At 48.8% G+C, this 16,506-nt stretch overlaps 6 protein-coding genes across 6 annotated transcripts; 4 read left to right on the forward strand and 2 right to left on the reverse strand.

Annotated features, from left to right (window-relative positions):
• Nucleotides 1-230: 230 nt before the first annotated feature.
• EDB82DRAFT_48413 (C6 zinc finger protein) lies at nucleotides 231-2,734 on the forward strand. The gene is made up of 2 exons (XM_025730559.2): nucleotides 231-1,793; nucleotides 1,848-2,734. The coding sequence occupies exons 1-2, from the start codon at nucleotides 630-632 to the stop codon at nucleotides 2,646-2,648; spliced, it is 1,965 nt and encodes a 654-aa protein (XP_025589672.1). The 5' UTR covers nucleotides 231-629; the 3' UTR covers nucleotides 2,649-2,734.
• A 413-nt stretch (nucleotides 2,735-3,147) lies between these two features.
• On the reverse strand, nucleotides 3,148-5,736 carry EDB82DRAFT_48424 (Alpha/Beta hydrolase protein). Its single transcript, XM_025730558.2, has 2 exons — nucleotides 4,416-5,736; nucleotides 3,148-4,359 (listed from the first exon to the last, which is right to left on the reverse strand). Exons 1-2 carry the CDS (start codon nucleotides 5,279-5,281, stop codon nucleotides 3,369-3,371), a joined length of 1,857 nt encoding a protein of 618 aa, XP_025589671.1. The 5' UTR covers nucleotides 5,282-5,736; the 3' UTR covers nucleotides 3,148-3,368.
• Nucleotides 5,737-6,477: 741 nt separating this feature from the next.
• Nucleotides 6,478-9,124, reverse strand: EDB82DRAFT_48474 (heterokaryon incompatibility protein-domain-containing protein). Its single transcript, XM_025730557.2, has one exon. It carries the CDS (start codon nucleotides 8,811-8,813, stop codon nucleotides 6,627-6,629), a length of 2,187 nt encoding a protein of 728 aa, XP_025589670.1. The 5' UTR covers nucleotides 8,814-9,124; the 3' UTR covers nucleotides 6,478-6,626.
• A 329-nt stretch (nucleotides 9,125-9,453) lies between these two features.
• Nucleotides 9,454-13,498, forward strand: EDB82DRAFT_471191 (major facilitator superfamily domain-containing protein; the record flags this gene model as incomplete). The annotated part of the gene is made up of 7 exons (XM_065607963.1): nucleotides 9,454-10,109; nucleotides 10,160-10,185; nucleotides 10,233-11,167; nucleotides 11,218-11,344; nucleotides 11,658-11,717; nucleotides 11,765-12,153; nucleotides 12,203-13,498. The coding sequence occupies 7 exons, from the start codon at nucleotides 9,454-9,456 to the stop codon at nucleotides 13,496-13,498; spliced, it is 3,489 nt and encodes a 1,162-aa protein (XP_065465590.1).
• A 311-nt stretch (nucleotides 13,499-13,809) lies between these two features.
• On the forward strand, nucleotides 13,810-15,327 carry EDB82DRAFT_48574 (uncharacterized protein). Its single transcript, XM_065608246.1, has 3 exons — nucleotides 13,810-14,478; nucleotides 14,528-14,745; nucleotides 14,949-15,327. Exons 1-3 carry the CDS (start codon nucleotides 14,120-14,122, stop codon nucleotides 15,233-15,235), a joined length of 864 nt encoding a protein of 287 aa, XP_065465591.1. The 5' UTR covers nucleotides 13,810-14,119; the 3' UTR covers nucleotides 15,236-15,327.
• EDB82DRAFT_48543 (uncharacterized protein) lies at nucleotides 15,259-16,473 on the forward strand. The gene has a single exon (XM_065608234.1). It carries the CDS (start codon nucleotides 15,570-15,572, stop codon nucleotides 16,179-16,181), a length of 612 nt encoding a protein of 203 aa, XP_065465592.1. The 5' UTR covers nucleotides 15,259-15,569; the 3' UTR covers nucleotides 16,182-16,473.
• Nucleotides 16,474-16,506: the final 33 nt, after the last annotated feature.

Genomic DNA, 16,506 nt, shown 5'->3' on the forward strand with positions numbered 1-16,506 from the left:
CCGTCAACCTAAGATCCACTACGGGCAAGTCCACCACCCCGGTCGTTTCCTCGAAATCTCCTTCCCCTACAAACCCGCTTCTCACCTCATTCTATTCCTATTCCTACTCTTGCCTTCTCTCCCCGTCCCCGTCCCCTTCATCCACATTCTTTCTCCCCTGTTACAACCAACACAACGACGGTTGCCAAAACACCACAACTCCGTCAACTCTTCCTATATTCAACTAAAACAATATTGACCTTCCGAATATCGACAAACTCTACGCCTCTTACAACTCCTGGTCACCCACCCGAACGAGACCCCCCGCATTATGGTCCATCGCGAAAGGGCCGAATAACGCATGCACGCTCGTCTCGTCCCCTTCAATCTCCCCTCCCCGCCTGAATTCTAAGTCGCCCCGAATATACCTTCGAAAACGACATTTCTTGTCACGGCCGGCCACCCCCGCAAAATCCCCAGACTTTGGCTCGCTGGCTTGCTTCCTCCCCGCGATCCGTCTGTCTATCATCCTGTCAACCGAGCATATATAACGCTCCGCCGACAGTATATCTTTCATCGACCTGGGAGCTTATCGTGCTCTAGCACTGTTCCCATCGCCCGTCCCGACCGTTATTAACCTAATCTTCACCATGGGTACCATTCAAAAGAGGGCCTGCGATGGATGCCATCGTCGAAAGGTCAAGTGCGATTCCAACAATCCATGCCGAAACTGCAACACTGCCAACATCCAATGCACGTACAATGCTATTCCTCAGAAGAAGGGCCCCAAGGGTTCGCGCGCCAAGGTCATCAGTGAACTTCGAGAGAACCAGCGCTTGACGAGTCTTCCCGTCAAGGTCCAGGCCAGAATGAACGGCGTTATTCCTGATGCCATTACGCACCACAATCCAGTACCCGGACTGCTCACAGCCGAATTCGCAAAGAGCTGTGTCAACTTCTTCTTCGACAATCTCTACTCCAAACTACCCATCCTCGACCGAAATGCCATAGAAGCTCAGCTACCAGCCATGGAGAGAAGCCCCGATACATACTGCTTATTCACTGCCATGTCCGCCTTCATGATGCTTCAGCCAGGCATGGGCTTTCCCACAGCCGATTACAACCTCCAGATGGAACCTGGCGCCACCATCGCAGCCAGTGCCATACTGCTCGACGAGTGCCTACGCGTTCGCAAGGGCTCCGACTATTGGGAACGCCCTACCCACAACGCCCTGGCCACCAATTTTTTCATCTTCGCCATTCACTACACTCAAGAAGCTCATTCTTCCGCCTGGTATTATCTTCGAGAGGCCACAACCATGATCCAGATGTCAGGCCAGAACAACGAGGAAAAATACTTGCAAGATATAGACTCCATCCGACGACGACGCCTGTTCTGGCTGTTTTTCAATGCTGAGCGAGCCTATGCTATTCAGCGCGGTTATCCCCTGTCCTTGCAGGCAACTGTTCACACGGGCAATTATACCGATGATCCTGGGGACACTTTCAACCCTTCTATCCAGAACAACTTTTTCAACTTGTGCGGCGTCTTCCAAAACATCGACGACAATTTCCTCAATATTTGGCGACATCCATGCTGTCGCCTCGATGGCCAGACTATCGCTTCATTGAGCTCTCAGCTCGCCAAGATGCCGTCTACATACCCTCCTGGTGCTGCTTACCAAGCTGTTCAAAACTGGCTTAAGAGTGTGGCATGGCAGGTCAGCGGAGATTCTCAGGAGTCTATCGCGTACAGAATGTCCCAGTTGCTTTCTGGTTTCCCTAACCCGGGAATGTTGATGAACTCTGGCTTGGTAAGTTCTTATATCATGTTATCCCACATTTAGTTTTGCTCTAACAATTCACAGATCCCCAAACTACTCCAAGTAACTTCAGACTTGATTGTTTACCTGGCCAATGCGCCCCAGTCTCGCAACCCAACAACCCCTGGGCCCGACCGTCACCTTCAGCCCCTCCTGCGCATTTGTCTGGCTATTCAAAACGAGAACTACCAGTTCGTGCCTCTGTTGTTGAGCAAGATTAACGAATATCTCCCTTACGTCATCGACCCTACATTGTTAAACCCACCAGAGAATGTTGCCTCCTATGGAATGTCTGCTGATATCTTCGACGGCTTCGGCAATGCTGGTATGGCCCAGATGCCTATGGGCGACTACAACAGCGCCAGCCTACCCATGAACCCTTATGAGCCCAAGTATGAGGATATGGGCGGCAATAGTCCTGATTCGCTCCCTCACTCCCACCATTCCCATCACTCAAACGGTTCACCATCAGGCTCTCAAATGGGCAATGAGATGTCTCAGAACTTTGTTAGCTCCCCTGGTGCCGTCATGTCCCCAGGCATGGACTACACCCCCAACATCGGTGGTTTCAACATTTCTGATATGGTCATGAGCCCCCTCGGTGGTCCAGCCCCGCCAAACGGCATCAATATGCAGCGGCAACAGCAGCTAAACAACCAACCTCAGATGCAGGGAATGCCCAATCAGGGCATCAACGCCCCGCCAATGAACCAGAATATGGGCTCGCTATACAGTGGTGTACGACAACCATCACGCCAGAGTAGCTTCAACATGCAAAGTCAGCCTCTGTCGGCAATGGGGTCAATGCCTGATGGAATGGATTTTAATACATTACCACCGCGGTGATGGCCCGGCCCAACTGCAGAGCTTGATAATGCTTGGCTGACCTACCGGGCTGGTACCGATTTTGGGGCATTCCTTCTTCTTTTTCTTATTCGCCTTTTATTATTTTCATAATCCTCAGGGAACTGAACCAATTTTGATTGCATGGCTGGTGTACTGGTGTTTTTGTATTATATCATGGCCGCTGGAAGCACAAGGGACGAGATCTTAGTAGATCCTTAGGCTGCTTATTTTTGTATCCTAAGACTTGGAGGTCAATCTTTCTGCTACCCACCAGTATGGCTATTTGGGGAGTTTTGGGTCTGGAAGAAGGTCTGGGGTTTTCTTTTGTCATTTATGTTATGCCAATTAAGAGTAAAATCGGAGTCTTGTGGCATAGGTTACGATCTGTATCAAGCGGGACCCTTGTATGGCTAAAAAAAAAGGAAATGTATTTCGATGAAATTACAATAGATACGGAATAAAACTTTACTCAATATTTTGACCCTTGCACCTTGAAAAACACCCAATTGTGCAGATTTCAGCAGACGAGCATCTTGACACTGCTGCACATTCAAATTTAGAGCTGTGATGTATGTATTTATATAACAAATGCTAATGGGTATTCTGTCTGGTATCTCGTTTTCAGTCGTTAAATCTTGTAGTCAAACGCCAATGTTAAAAACAAAACCCATCATAACTTCGTAATCCAATCTTTATATCTTTCTCTTCCACAAGATATCTTCAGTGCTTTGCGGTCACAGACCGAATGGCAAGCACCTGGATCCTCTCAGCGTATAAATTCATTAAGTGACAAACGGGATCTCCCCAGATGACTTCCCTCAAGTCTTCTTCGCTGCAAGTTACCGCAACAACGCCCTCTTCGAGTCGCTCTTTGACGGTCTTGCGGTCCTTGGGTTTGGCATGGGGATTTCCCGAGCGCAGCACGACGATCCGGCCGGCGTTGCTGAGCGTGCAGGCGGGAACTTTCCACCTTGGTTTCTTCGTGCGCGAAGAAGAGCGCGAGCGCTGCTTGGATTTGGTGTCCTTGTGGTGTGAGGAGGACGAGGGTGGCGGCGAGGAAAGCAAGTCGAGAAGGCTTTTAACGTAGGCTTTGTCGGCGCGGACGACAGGGTCACCCTCGTTTACAAAGCTGAGGAAGACGCTCTTTCTAAGAGACGGCGCGTCGGGTTTGGAGAGCGGGAGGAGAGATACTGGTGGTGCACCGAAGGTTATGCAGTGGACTCTTTTAAAGTGCTCTGTAAGAACGTTGAGTTCGGATTTCGCCTCACTCGTTTGGGCGACCATGTGCGAGTACAGCAGTGAAGCAATGGCACCACCAGCAGAGTGCCCTGTAATCAGGAGACTATACGAAGATCTCGACGGATCTTCCTGTAGAAGCTGTCTCAGCCGCGCAGCGACAGGCTTGACCATCTTCTTGGCCACATTCAGGAAACCCGCATGGCACAAGTTACCCGGATCATCGAGGAACTTGACAGGGCTGATGGGTACAGACTTGAAATTGACGGCCCAGTCCATGAAGCTCGCTGTGCCCCGGATAGCAAAGACGATGGTGCCGCGATTGTCTACCGACACAGATTTGATGCAGGTTTGCCTAGGACCTGCGAGCCAGTCGGATGAGACGTGGGCGTCACGTTCGGAGCCGGAGGGCTTTTCGTAGACACGTTGGGAGTACTGGGCAGCAAGACAAAGGAGAGGCCATGTAGGCATATGCCTGGACACGTTAGAGGAAGTCTAGGAGGTACAATGGTGACATGGTATGATACGTACAGAGCGAGCGTGTGTAGATCCATAGGGAGTTTAGAGTTTGCATATTGCTCAACTTTAGAAAAGTAATTGCCCGAAACTACTGATGCAGCAACATTGCAAGACTGCTTATCCTTGTGCTTCTTCTTGCTAACACCCTTGTCATTGACATGCTGATCCTGAACCGGAGCGCAGTTGAAGAGCTTGCTCTCATTACCGCAGAGCTTCTCATGATCAATCAGCGTCATGATATCATTGAACCGATCATACATGGCATTTGTCGACTGTACAATCTGGGTGCAGCCGTGCCAAGCAGACAATCCATCGTCGTAGAGTTGTGGCGCCGCTTCTTTGGCCATGTTGGCCATTGACCCTGTGAAGCGGTTCAATGATGAAGAGAAGTTTGGCTGCGAATGCATTGACGAGAGATTATGACTCGGCGGCACCAGAGCTTGAGATTGATGGTTGATGGTATGGTACTGAGGAGGATTAACAGGCGCGAGGTTTTGCGACGGCTGATGCGAGATGTGGTAGTGGTGGTTTACCACGACTGGCTGCTGGTAACCGTTCCAACTTGGCGGCGCATCGAGGTAACCCGCTGGCTGAAAATGCGGCTGAGATTGTGCTGCATGTTGGTTGCTGTATAGAGTCGTAGGTGGTTGAACAGGATACTGTTGCGATGGTTTTGGTCTTGGCGCCGACGGAAGGGTAGGACGAGCACCGGACTGATTGCCTGAAACAGGAGCAGGAAGAGCTGGACGATAAAGGTTTGGAGGGTCCGTTATCGAGGGTTTGTGTATTGAGGGGTTTGTGGTCTTTGTCTTTGAAGTCGACTTTTTTGACCTTTTCTTCTTTGAAGAAGATGACGACGAAGCGAACCACCAACCCATGATGATATATGAGGTGGAGGAGGGTGAAGGGAGTAAGGATGTTTACATCTCAGGCAGGAAAGCGCCGTAGTCACACAAGGTAAGATAAGAATAGAGATAGAGAGAGAAAGGTGTGTGTGTGTACGCGCTCTATGGGGACGATTAAAAACAATAAACAAAAAGGTGGAAAAGCAGACGGCGAGAATCATGAATAGTCTCACACATGACCCGACCTGACCGAGGCATGGCAGTGGAGGAAGATATTCTTAGCAGCTGCTGTGATTCAGTGTTTTCCTAGCGGGGGGGTATATCTCAGCCCGGTCGATCTTTCCCCTGTCGAACTGCAGAGAGCATTAATCTTGGAGCAGTATTCTCAGATCAGTGGTTGAGACCTGCAGCACTTAATTTGTCTCCAAGATAAGAAAGCCCTTAGTGAACCTAACTAAACAAGCGAATGCATGGGTGGCGCAAAAAGACCCCTGTAATAGAGCTTTTTGGCATTATCATTCGTTGACAACACACCAATCATGGCCACGTCGCTCTGACAAGGCATGAGAATGACTCTGAACCTGCCAGACATTGGATGACTCTGCAGTTGAATGCAGCTTCTATTTGATGCCGTTAACAAGGGGGTTGATGAACGGGCGGCAATAGTACCTGTAGCCCCAATGTTCTAACCCTATGGCTGGGTGAGTCAATGACTTTGTCTCAGGCGATTTTAAAGACTCGATCGAGTTATGTTTCAGCCTTTAAGACATCGTCTTTGTATGACGCGCGATTCAATATAGTTCACACCTTTACAATTTAAAGGTGTGTTAGCGTGAGTTTGGGATGCTCGGATCTAAGAATCACGACGAGGTCACCAATGAGGGTTCGGTTCGTATCAAAAAACCCTTCATGTATGTACGTACTTACTGCACGACTGTTTTGCAAATGTGGGTTCAAGACGAGTGGGGGATGAACACTTTTGATGCATTCATGAGACTCAATTAAACTCTGCCGATGCAGACAACTGTAAGGACACCTCGATCGTCGACCAATTGTGTGCTTGACGTTGCCAACGAACATGCCAGCAAACTTGCCAACGAACACTCCCGGAGCTGCTTTAGCACCAAGATGCGAGGTCGAATGAGTCACATCGTTTCAGAGTGCTTCACCGCAATAAAGCAATGGTGTAATGGGTCCTAAAACCCTTCTTGTAAGTGAGAAGCAGGTGTTTTGGACGTGCCTCGTGCTTCTTAGAATCTCAATGTGTGGTCTTGACATTGCGTTATGGAGCTCGAAAGCATGAATCTTCAACTGCAAGACGATCATCAGCGTCCACAGAAGCCACCGATATCGCTGCCATGACTCCTTCTCCCTTTCGCTATGCATCATGCGACTGTGGTCCTTTTGGCGTTTGATCGATATCAAACTGAACCTCGTACAGCGTTCGACCTAACCCTTCAGTCACCACTATCCTGATCGCCAGGTGAGTATTCATCACTGGATCATTCGCAATGTTATGAATTTGGTCTTCTTCCCAACCATCTTCACAGGAGCTCGGGAATAGGGCCTTGTGTTCAGAGTCCTGTGAGATACACAGGTGCTGCCAGTTCGATGAACACAGCCGGCGCCGCTGACCGTCCAGTTGAACTTGTATTTCGGATGGGTGGAGAGTGGCACTCCCATGGTACATCTCAAGTGACCTCATGTCGTCTGTTGAAGTGCGAGCATACTCAGTAAAGGCGAGCATGTTGAAGGCCCGGCACCACGGGCTCCAAGGTGTGTAGCCTCTGCCGTCTGCATTTACCTGGCGATGCATGCCCCATATTATTACCACATGTCCGACAGTGGCATCCTTATCCTGAGATTGATCGCTATTGGAGAGACTATCTATCAAGAAGCTGACAAAGTGAATGCCACCAAAGTGTCGATCAACTCCTGCATGCTGACACTTCACAAAGACCCATGGAGAAGGGATCTGGGTTGCACGGGTATCGTACCTACTCAAGGGAGGGTGACCACCAAAATTGTTCATAGCGTAGCTGAAATTGCGCTTCCTATCCGAAGTATATCGCAGCCTCATCATCTTAGAAACAAGGTACACTGGCCCAGTCTTTGAGCCCAGGTCATACGAAGGATTCATGCTCACAACGTTGCTGGGGCTTTGATGGCGCAGAACACTGACATTCTTCTGGGTAGCCTGGTTGAGATACCGCCTGGCCTTCAGTACAGGAGGACATCTCAGAACATCCCCGTCCGCGGATGCGCTCGACCAGGCCTGGTCGACTGATATCTCAAGACTACTGTAAACCTGTCTGGGGTCAACAGGAACAACAAATCTATGATATACGCGTCGATACAATTTGATAGTACCTAGGTGTTCAAGCAGCAGTGCCGGTCGAACGAGGTAGTCATCATCGTAAGCAAGATCTAGTATACCTAAAGAGAGCTTCCGGTCGAACCATTCGTTTGTTTCTGGATCGTAAATGCTCACGGTACAAGGGCAGATCCACAAATCCATTTGTATAGCAGTATCAGTCAACTCTATCGGAGTAATAGAGCCCATAAAGCCGACTTCAAAGGCCCTGCTCGTCCTCTTGAAGACTCGACGACCAAGAATATGAATAGGTTCGCTGAAGACGGAAGGTGAAGGTGCTAGGCATCCGAAAACATGACCGAACGGCGCGTGGTCGAAGCCGCCGCGCCACAGGAGAATGGACTGATCCTTCGACTGCCGGACTATGGCTTCTTGGAGTCGCAAGAAGGCCTTATTTCCTTCCCCATAAAGCATGGGCATGTTTAAGTTGAACAGGCCAAGAAGGCAATAAGCGGAGTCTTCCTTGCGCGTTGTGATACGCGATGAAGCCCAACTCATCTTGAGAGACACTGCAAATGAGTCAAGAGTTTGGGGAAGTGTATCAAGTGCTGTGCAACGTACACAGACACCATCGCGGACCGCATGATAAGGTTCGAGACAGTAGCATCGAGGCTCGTCAAATAGCTGAGGCCAGATACCTGTTTTATGGCAAAGACGGCCGAGAAGCTCGTCATCCCTGGAGCCAAAGTTGATCCAATCTTTATCGAAAAAAGTGACACGGCGCGGAGCAATCAACTCCTGTAATGTCCATCCTCTTGTGAACCAGCGGCTAGAGAAGAATGAAGTATCCGCTGATCGGAGACGAACGACTCTCCCGGCAGATGTTCTGGCAGAGTCATACGAGAGGATGGTACTGAAATCACTCAAGAAGACGTACCATAGAGAAGCCTGCTGATACCATTTGAACATGGAGTTGATGGCCTCAGATAATTCTGCGCTGCTGGTCTTGTCGATGCAACATGTGTCGATCCAGACATAGCCATAACCATTCCTTCGAGCCTGTGCACAACATTCTTGAACCTTGTAGAAAGCTTCACGGCATTGGAGGCTCTCGAGTGGCTGCTGCGTTATATCTTGAAATATAATTTCATCGTCCCCCCATGTGTGCGACAGGATGACATAGTGAGGGATATCGGATTCAGCACCGTTGAAGCTCTCAAGCCGAATAGTATGAGCGTTGAGTAGTCGCATGTTTGTGATGGTTTACCGGTTCTGATTCTGATGCAAGAATGGGACAAAAACGAGGGGGACTTTGTATTGAAGCCGAGCCCTTCAGGTTATCAGGTCAGGCTTTCAGGAAGGCGTTTTGCATGCAGCCCTACGGCTGGAGACTATGTATTGGTAGGGTGACATTGTCCAAAGTAATCGCTTCGGCTGGTAAACCAAAGAAAGTCCACAGCAGCTTCATTTCAACAGATAATGTGACGAACCCTCGGGTGTTTGGGATTTTATTCATGTAAAGGCAAAGACGAATGGTAAGGCGAGAGAAACAACTAGGTACTGCTTCTTGTTCGAAAAAAGATGGAAGGAAGGATCGATCATGCGCGGGAGCGGGCCTTCCCCAAATAATCTACGCATCTTGGCAGGCAGGACCCTTAAATGCGATCGCATTCGTTAGCGGGTCCATCATTCTACATGTTCTTATTCTCACCAACAATACATCAGATGGATACAATCGGTATGACGGACATAGGTACATAATGGAGTAGAAGCTATTATTCCACAGCCTTAGAATCTATATAAACCCGCCTATGCTTCCCTTTTGTTTTTTTTTCTGTCGCACAAACCGTTTCTGCTTTCCAATCTTCAAATCATGTCGCAAACAACAACCATGGCGTCTAAGACACTCGCGCAACCTGATGAACTGGATATCCATGCCAGAGATCACAAACCACCACATCCTCAAGACGAAGCCAGCAAAACAGTAGGGAACCCGACCCTCATCCCAAACGATACCAATGATCCACCTACCAATTCCTGTGAACCCGAGCCCACGGAACACAGATCCAAGAAGAGCCTGGTGCAGATCGCAACAGTGATGACTTCTCTCTGTGCTTGCGTCTTCCTCGCTGCCCTTGAAGTGACAATCGTCTCAACTGCCCTTCCAACTATCGCTGCCCACTTCGCTTCTGATTCAGGCTATACCTGGATCGGCACATCTTTCGTCCTTGCGCACACTGCCTCAACACCATCGTGGGGGAAAATCTCCGACATTTGGGGAAGAAAACCCATTCTACTCGTTGCCAACGTCATTTTCTTTGCCGGCAGTCTTTTATGCGCTCTTGTAGATGATCTGGCAACATTCGTTACTGGGCGAGCTATTCAAGGTGTGGGCGCTGCAGGTATGCAGACTCTGGTGAATATATGTATCAGCGATATGTTTTCGCAAAGAGATCGAGGCTTATACTATGGCTTGACATCAATTGTGTGGGCAGTCGCAAGTGGTATTGGTCCCATTCTAGGAGGTGCCTTTACCGATCGATTGAGGTGAGTAGATCTCTTCAAAAGAACGGGCTTTATTTATTGACGGCCACCAGCTGGAGATGGTGTTTCTGGATCAACTGTGAGTTCTTCACACAAAGCTTTCATACGTTTAACTGACACCTCTAGTGCCCATCACTGTCGCCGTCTTTGTTCTACTTGTTCTCACTCTCAAACTCCCGTCCCCAAACACTCCCGTGTGGGCAGGCATTAAAGCTATCGATTGGCCAGGCAGCTTCCTCATCGTTGGAGGCACTCTGATGTTGCTTCTGGGGCTCTACTTAGGTGGAGTCTACGAACCCTGGAACTCGGCTACAGTGATCTGTCTTATTGTCTTTGGAATCATCACTGCATTATTGTTCGTCTGGAACGAGTGGAAGTTGGCACAGTATCCCGTGATACCAGTTCATCTCTTCAATACTTGGTCATCGTCAGCTGCATATGCTGTCACATTCTTCCATGCTTTTGTGTTTATGGGCGTTGCTTATTACTTCCCCTTATACTTCCAAGCCGTTCTCTTGGCAAGCCCACTTCGCTCGGGACTCTATCTTCTCCCGTTCATTCTCTCCATCTCCATATCCGCTGCTATTACTGGTGTGTACATACAGTTCAGCGGCAAGTATCTTCTAGTCTCGCGTGCTGGGCTAGTCATGATGACTTTGGGAATGGGACTCATGATGAATTTGAGCATGGATTTGAATTGGACAAAAATGATCACCTTCCAGTTATTAACTGGTATAGGTGTTGGCATGAATTTTGAAGGTCCCTTGCTATCTGTTCAGGCGGTGGTGCCGCACGAGGATGTGGCAGCTGCAACAACCTCAATGGGATTTACCAGAACTATTGCAACAGCCATATCCGTCGTCATTGGTGGTGTTCTCTTTCAGAATGAGATGAAAGGAGAGAACAAAGTACTTATGAGCGCACTGGGCCTTGAGCTCGCCGAGATATTTGATGGGGCATCTGCGTCTGCTAATATTGACCTGATCAAAACACTCCCTACTGAAGCACAGCTTCTTGTGAGGGCCGCATTCTTCCACTCTCTTGATAAGATGTGGATATTGGTGAGTTGTACTAGGTTATATTCTTCCACTTCTTTTCTGACAGCCAATAGTATACTGTATTCTCGAGTGGTGGGTTGTTACTCAGTTTCTTCATGAAGGCGCAATACCTGAGCAAAGACCACAACGATGCACATTTGGGCATCGTTAATAATTGTGAAGTAGGAGATTCAGCAGGAGGTACTGCAATTTCGACAGAAACCAACGGGACTCACGAACTGAGATGCATCTCTGTGAAGACCAGAGGTGCTTACCCAAACTGATATGTCGAAGATAGTTATTCAAGATATCATAAGAAAGTTTGAAACACAGTTTAAGATAGTAGGCCACTGTGTTTAAGAGAGCTTAAGAGAGCAGGCCGCTATAATTTTATGCTTAAGGACATATAATCTTTTAATTATCTATACTTTTTTATATAGATATTTACTATTTTTTATTGCAGATATATAATTCATAAGAGGTTTACCACTGTAATGTTTAATACTTAACACAGTATATCGAAAGTATTCGCACCCACCCGTCGGTATCCTGACTTTATTCTTTAGCGACTTAGGTACTTACCGTCTATAACCAAAACCGTTATCAGTACTACAGTCCCAGGCTCTATAGCATTAGAAAAAGCAATAGCTGGGACTTTGCAAGGGTCAGCGTTTTCACCTTTAACCACAGCCATTGTAATGAATGGCCCCTCTTCCACGAGTCCCTTGGCCGCGGGGAATACTTCCATACTTGACAGTCTCTCAGATACAACCATCACGCATGAAATGGACGACAGCCCAACTGTTCCTTTACTCCAGGACTATCAGAGAAGTCCTGTACCCAGCGAGCAGTCGCTGCCCCAAGACATCATCGATAACGAAGCTGGAAAAAGAACGTTGGTCAAAATTGACCGTACCATTATTCCTCTTTTGTTCATAACATACATGTTCAATTTCATGGACAAGGTCATATTGTCTAGTGCAGCGGTATTCGGGTTAAGAGAAGACACTGTATGTTTATCCTCCCAATATTTGTACGTTGGTACTGAAACTATCTGAGCATCTCCAAGGCCAACAGTACAGCTGGGTAGGAAGCGTTTTCTACCTAGGCTATCTACTTTGGACTTATCCAACCACCATTCTTGTTGCAAGCCTCCCCATTGGAAAGTATCTTACGGTCAATACGATTTTCTGGGGCTTGGTTGTCGCTTTCACTGCATCGTGTCAGAACTTTGGCGGTCTCTTGCTCATGCGGTTCTTTCTTGGCATTGCCGAAGCGACGATAACACCAGGCTTCATGTTCCTTACTTCATCATGGTATACACGCGATGAGATGCCGACCCGTGTGGGAATATGGTTCTCAGGCAATTCTGCCGGGGGGCTAGTCGCGAGTTTGCTCGCTTTCGGAGTTGGCCATATTGACAGCACGACAATACGACCTTGGAGATGGATGTACGCGATGTTAGGGAGCATGACCTTTCTATGGTCTGTACCCTTGTTCTTCCTCCTTCCTGACAACATATCAAAAGCCACCTTTCTCTCGCCGGAAGAGCGGAAGATTGCAGCGCAGCGCGTGTCCACTTCTGGTACTGGTAAAACCGAGGGTGCGCGCTGGAGATGGGACCAAGTGCACGAGTGCTTGATCGATCCCAAATCCTGGTTTATCATTGGAATTGAACTGTTTACTCAGATTCCAAACGGTGGCTCTCAAAGCTTTGCCAACATCGTCGTGGCATCTTTTGGGTTCACTAACCTGCAGTCTACATTAATCAACATACCGTACTCGCTTCTTTCAGCTGGTATAATTGCAGTAAGTGGCTATTTGGCTGGTCGCTTCCGCACCCTGAATTGTCTCCTAATTATTGCGGTAATTCTACCTTGTGTTATCGGCAGTGCCCTCATTTACAAACGGAGCCATATACCCCAAAGCCTGCATCTATTTGCGTACTTTCTCCTTTCAACCGGATCTGCAGCAATGCCTCTCAATATGGCCCTTGTGCAGTCCAACTATAGAGGAGTCACCAAGAAGATGACTATAACAGCCATGTTATTTGTCACGTACTGCCTAGGAAACATGGCTGGACCACATTTCTTTCTAAAGTCCGAGGATCCGCTATACGAAACTGCGTTTAAAACAATCACGGTTTGCTACAGTTTGGCGATTCTTTGCGCTTTGAGTCTGAGAGTTTATCTTAAACGGTTAAATGCAAGTCGTACACAAGAAGAGGGTGTTGTGGGAAGTGCTGGTTCGGGGGGGATTACGAGGGAGGGTGCTGGAGAAGAGAGTAGCGATCTAATAATGAAGTCAGGAGATTATACGGACTGGCAGGCTGTGGGATTCAGGTATAGACTGTAAACTCGGACTTGGTTTCATCACAATGCGAGGTGATGGCGGCCTAGGATGTCTGCATGAGCCTAACAAGGTACTTTGGTGGTCATCGGGTTCGGCTGTGGCCACTTCACGCGGTAGATTTCTAGGCAGCAGAGACCTTTAATTTGATGGTTTTACACAATTTCTAAAGTCTAATACCGACTTTTTCCCTTGCTCTGAGCTTTAAGTTCAAAAATGTAGAGCTCAAGAAATAACCTTATTCTCACACAATACAAAAGCACTGCTAAGCAGCCCACTTCTTCTTCCTCTAGCACAACCTACGAAACACGATCGACGCAAAGACCTTTAAAGAACAGATTTAAAGACGCCGATTTCTTCAATTGAACGTCGCATGATATACATGATAATTAAGAAGACCAGTCAATTAAATTCCAACATCAGTTCGTGAAGCTGGTTGAAAAGGTCACGTGCTCTGTGGCCGAACGTTTCGCCGAGTCCGCTAAGTGGCCCCAAGATTTGGAAGCACCAAAGCACCCACTTTGAACTTTTGACACTAAGGCGAGTCCAGCTCTCTTCTCCTGGACCATCTTTGTCAACTTTTTTTTATTTAAAAATCATCAATCTCTGATCGCACAGCATTCCAAAATGTCGTGGAGAAACCAGGGAATCACCGGTTCGAACAACATCCCCCTGGGAAAGCGACGCTTCGGGGATGAGGAGGAGGAGGAGACGTTCAACGGTGGCGACGCCGCTGTTGATCGCGACTTGAAGCGAGGACGCGACCCTGAGCCTCGCAGCGAAGCTGATGGACCTCGACGACGAAAGAAGCGAAACAGATGGGGTGATGCATCCGAGAACAAAGCAGCTGGTCTCATGGGCTTGCCCACTGCTATCTTGTCAAACATGACAAGTGAACAGCTTGAGGCCTACACGCTGCATTTGCGAATCGAGGAAATCTCCCAGAAGCTACGCATCGACGACGTCGTCCCAGCTGATGGCGATCGGTAAGTACTCAAATCTTGTTTTCATCTCTTCACTGCTAATCCAGGGTAGATCACCTTCTCCCGCGCCTCAGTACGACAACCACGGCCGACGTATCAACACACGAGAATACCGATACCGCAAGCGACTCGAAGATGAACGACACAAGCTCATTGAGAAGGCCATGAAGACCATCCCTAACTACCACCCGCCTCAGGATTACCGCAGACCTACAAAAACCCAGGAGAAGGTCTACGTTCCTGTCAACGATTACCCGGAGATTAACTTCAGTATGATTGCTAACCCTTTAACCCTACTTACCAATATTCTGTCCTTGTTTTTTGTTTTCCTTTTGGAGTTTGATCAGACTCATCAACACACACACACACACACTGTGTTGTGAGATCTGGTCCTTCATCGAATGGACAAACCCCTTGCACGTCCGTCTAATCTTTACCAATCAGATACTAACAATAGCTCTCTCGTACTAAAGTTGGTTTACTTATCGGCCCTCGTGGTAACACTCTGAAGAAAATGGAGGGAGACTCAGGTGCCAAGATCGCTATTCGTGGCAAAGGCTCCGTCAAGGAGGGCAAGGGCCGGTCCGACGCCGCGCATGCCAGCAACCAGGAAGAAGATCTGCATTGTCTCATCATGGCCGATACTGAAGACAAGGTCAACAAGGCCAAGAAGCTCATTCACAACGTCATCGAGACTGTAGGTGTATTCCCACTCTTTGCAGGGCTTTTACTAACAAATTTAGGCTGCATCTATTCCTGAAGGTCAGAACGAACTCAAGCGCAACCAGCTCCGTGAGCTCGCCGCCCTCAACGGTACCCTCCGAGACGACGAGAACCAGGCTTGCCAGAACTGTGGCAAGATCGGCCACCGCAAGTACGACTGCCCTGAGAAGCAGAACTACACTGCCAGTATCATCTGTCGCGTCTGTGGTAACGCCGGCCACATGGCTCGTGATTGTCCCGACCGCCAACGTGGTGCCAGCTGGCGCAACACCGATGGTGCAGCCCGCCCTGCTGGTCGTATCGATAGCGGAGATGCCGTTGATCGTGAATACGAGGTAAGCAATCTCCCACACATATATTGTAATTAAACAATGCTAACAAAGTGCAGCAACTCATGCAAGAGCTTGGTGGAGGATCTTCTGGACCCCCTGCGCGTATCGAGGCCGGCCCTGGCGCTCAGGACAACGGCAGCGCGAAGCCCTGGGAACGTGGCCCTACCGGCGGACCTGCACCATGGCGTAGCCGTAACCAAGATTCTAACGAAGGAGGATCAGCAGCTCCCTGGGCCCGAGACCGTGGTGGTCGCAGCCAGGAGAATGCCGCTGGCAATGGCGGTGACAGTTACTATGGCCAAGCATATGGCGGTGCTTCAGGCGGTGCTGCTCCATGGCAGCAACAAGCTCCTGGAACTCAGGCTGGGTATGGCGCGTATCCTGGGTACGGTGCCTATGGTGCTGCTCCTGGAATGGCCGCTCCGCCTGGTCTTGGGGCTCCTGGTGGTGCCCCTCCACCTCCTCCTGGTGCTCCTCCTGGACTGGGCGACATTAATGCCTTCATCCAGCAGTATGCTGGTGCAGCACCTCCCCCACCGCCGCCCTCTGGCGACGCCCCGCCACCACCTCCCAGTGATCAGCCTCCTCCACCTCCACCTCCCGGTGCCTAAACGAGGCAAGACCAGGATATCCAAGGTTGGAAGCTTCTGACAATAGTAAATTCTCGGCTAGGGGCTAAAGATTGTTTGTCAAACCGGATATTAGGAAAGGGAATAAGCGATCGTTTCTAATGTGGCAGCGACTAACCAGTACAAGCCAAGCTTGTATTTCACTGCTCAGTATCATGAGTTTTGATGATCGAACCGTGTGTTGCAGCTAGTTATAGTTCATTTCGAAGCATAGGACTAATCGCGTAGGCAAAGTGTATTTGATAATTCAGTCGATTTGTTTATATGGTCTTTTATCTCTTGTGATTTGCTCTAGTGAAATAGATGACATGCTGATCGTAACGTACCTAGAATACCCAGTTTATGCA

This window comes from Fusarium venenatum (assembly GCF_020744135.1).
Source record: "Fusarium venenatum strain MPI-CAGE-CH-0201 chromosome Unknown EDB82scaffold_1, whole genome shotgun sequence".
NCBI lineage: Eukaryota > Fungi > Ascomycota > Sordariomycetes > Hypocreales > Nectriaceae > Fusarium > Fusarium venenatum.

Excerpts from the sequence above, each read along its gene's own strand:
- EDB82DRAFT_48424 (XM_025730558.2), bottom strand. The coding sequence starts at position 5,281 with ATGGGTTGGTGGTTCGCTTCGTCGTCATCTTCTTCAAAGAAGAAAAGG. Across the intron at positions 4,360-4,415 it reads GATCTACACACGCTCGCTCT|GCATATGCCTACATGGCCTC; the intron begins GTACGTATCATA and ends TAACGTGTCCAG.
- EDB82DRAFT_48413 (XM_025730559.2), top strand. The coding sequence starts at position 630 with ATGGGTACCATTCAAAAGAGGGCCTGCGATGGATGCCATCGTCGAAAG. Across the intron at positions 1,794-1,847 it reads TGTTGATGAACTCTGGCTTG|ATCCCCAAACTACTCCAAGT; the intron begins GTAAGTTCTTAT and ends AACAATTCACAG.
- EDB82DRAFT_48474 (XM_025730557.2), bottom strand. The coding sequence starts at position 8,813 with ATGCGACTACTCAACGCTCATACTATTCGGCTTGAGAGCTTCAACGGT.
- EDB82DRAFT_48574 (XM_065608246.1), top strand. The coding sequence starts at position 14,120 with ATGTCGTGGAGAAACCAGGGAATCACCGGTTCGAACAACATCCCCCTG. Across the intron at positions 14,479-14,527 it reads GTCCCAGCTGATGGCGATCG|ATCACCTTCTCCCGCGCCTC; the intron begins GTAAGTACTCAA and ends AATCCAGGGTAG. Across the intron at positions 14,746-14,948 it reads TTACCCGGAGATTAACTTCA|TTGGTTTACTTATCGGCCCT; the intron begins GTATGATTGCTA and ends CTCGTACTAAAG.
- EDB82DRAFT_48543 (XM_065608234.1), top strand. The coding sequence starts at position 15,570 with ATGCTAACAAAGTGCAGCAACTCATGCAAGAGCTTGGTGGAGGATCTT.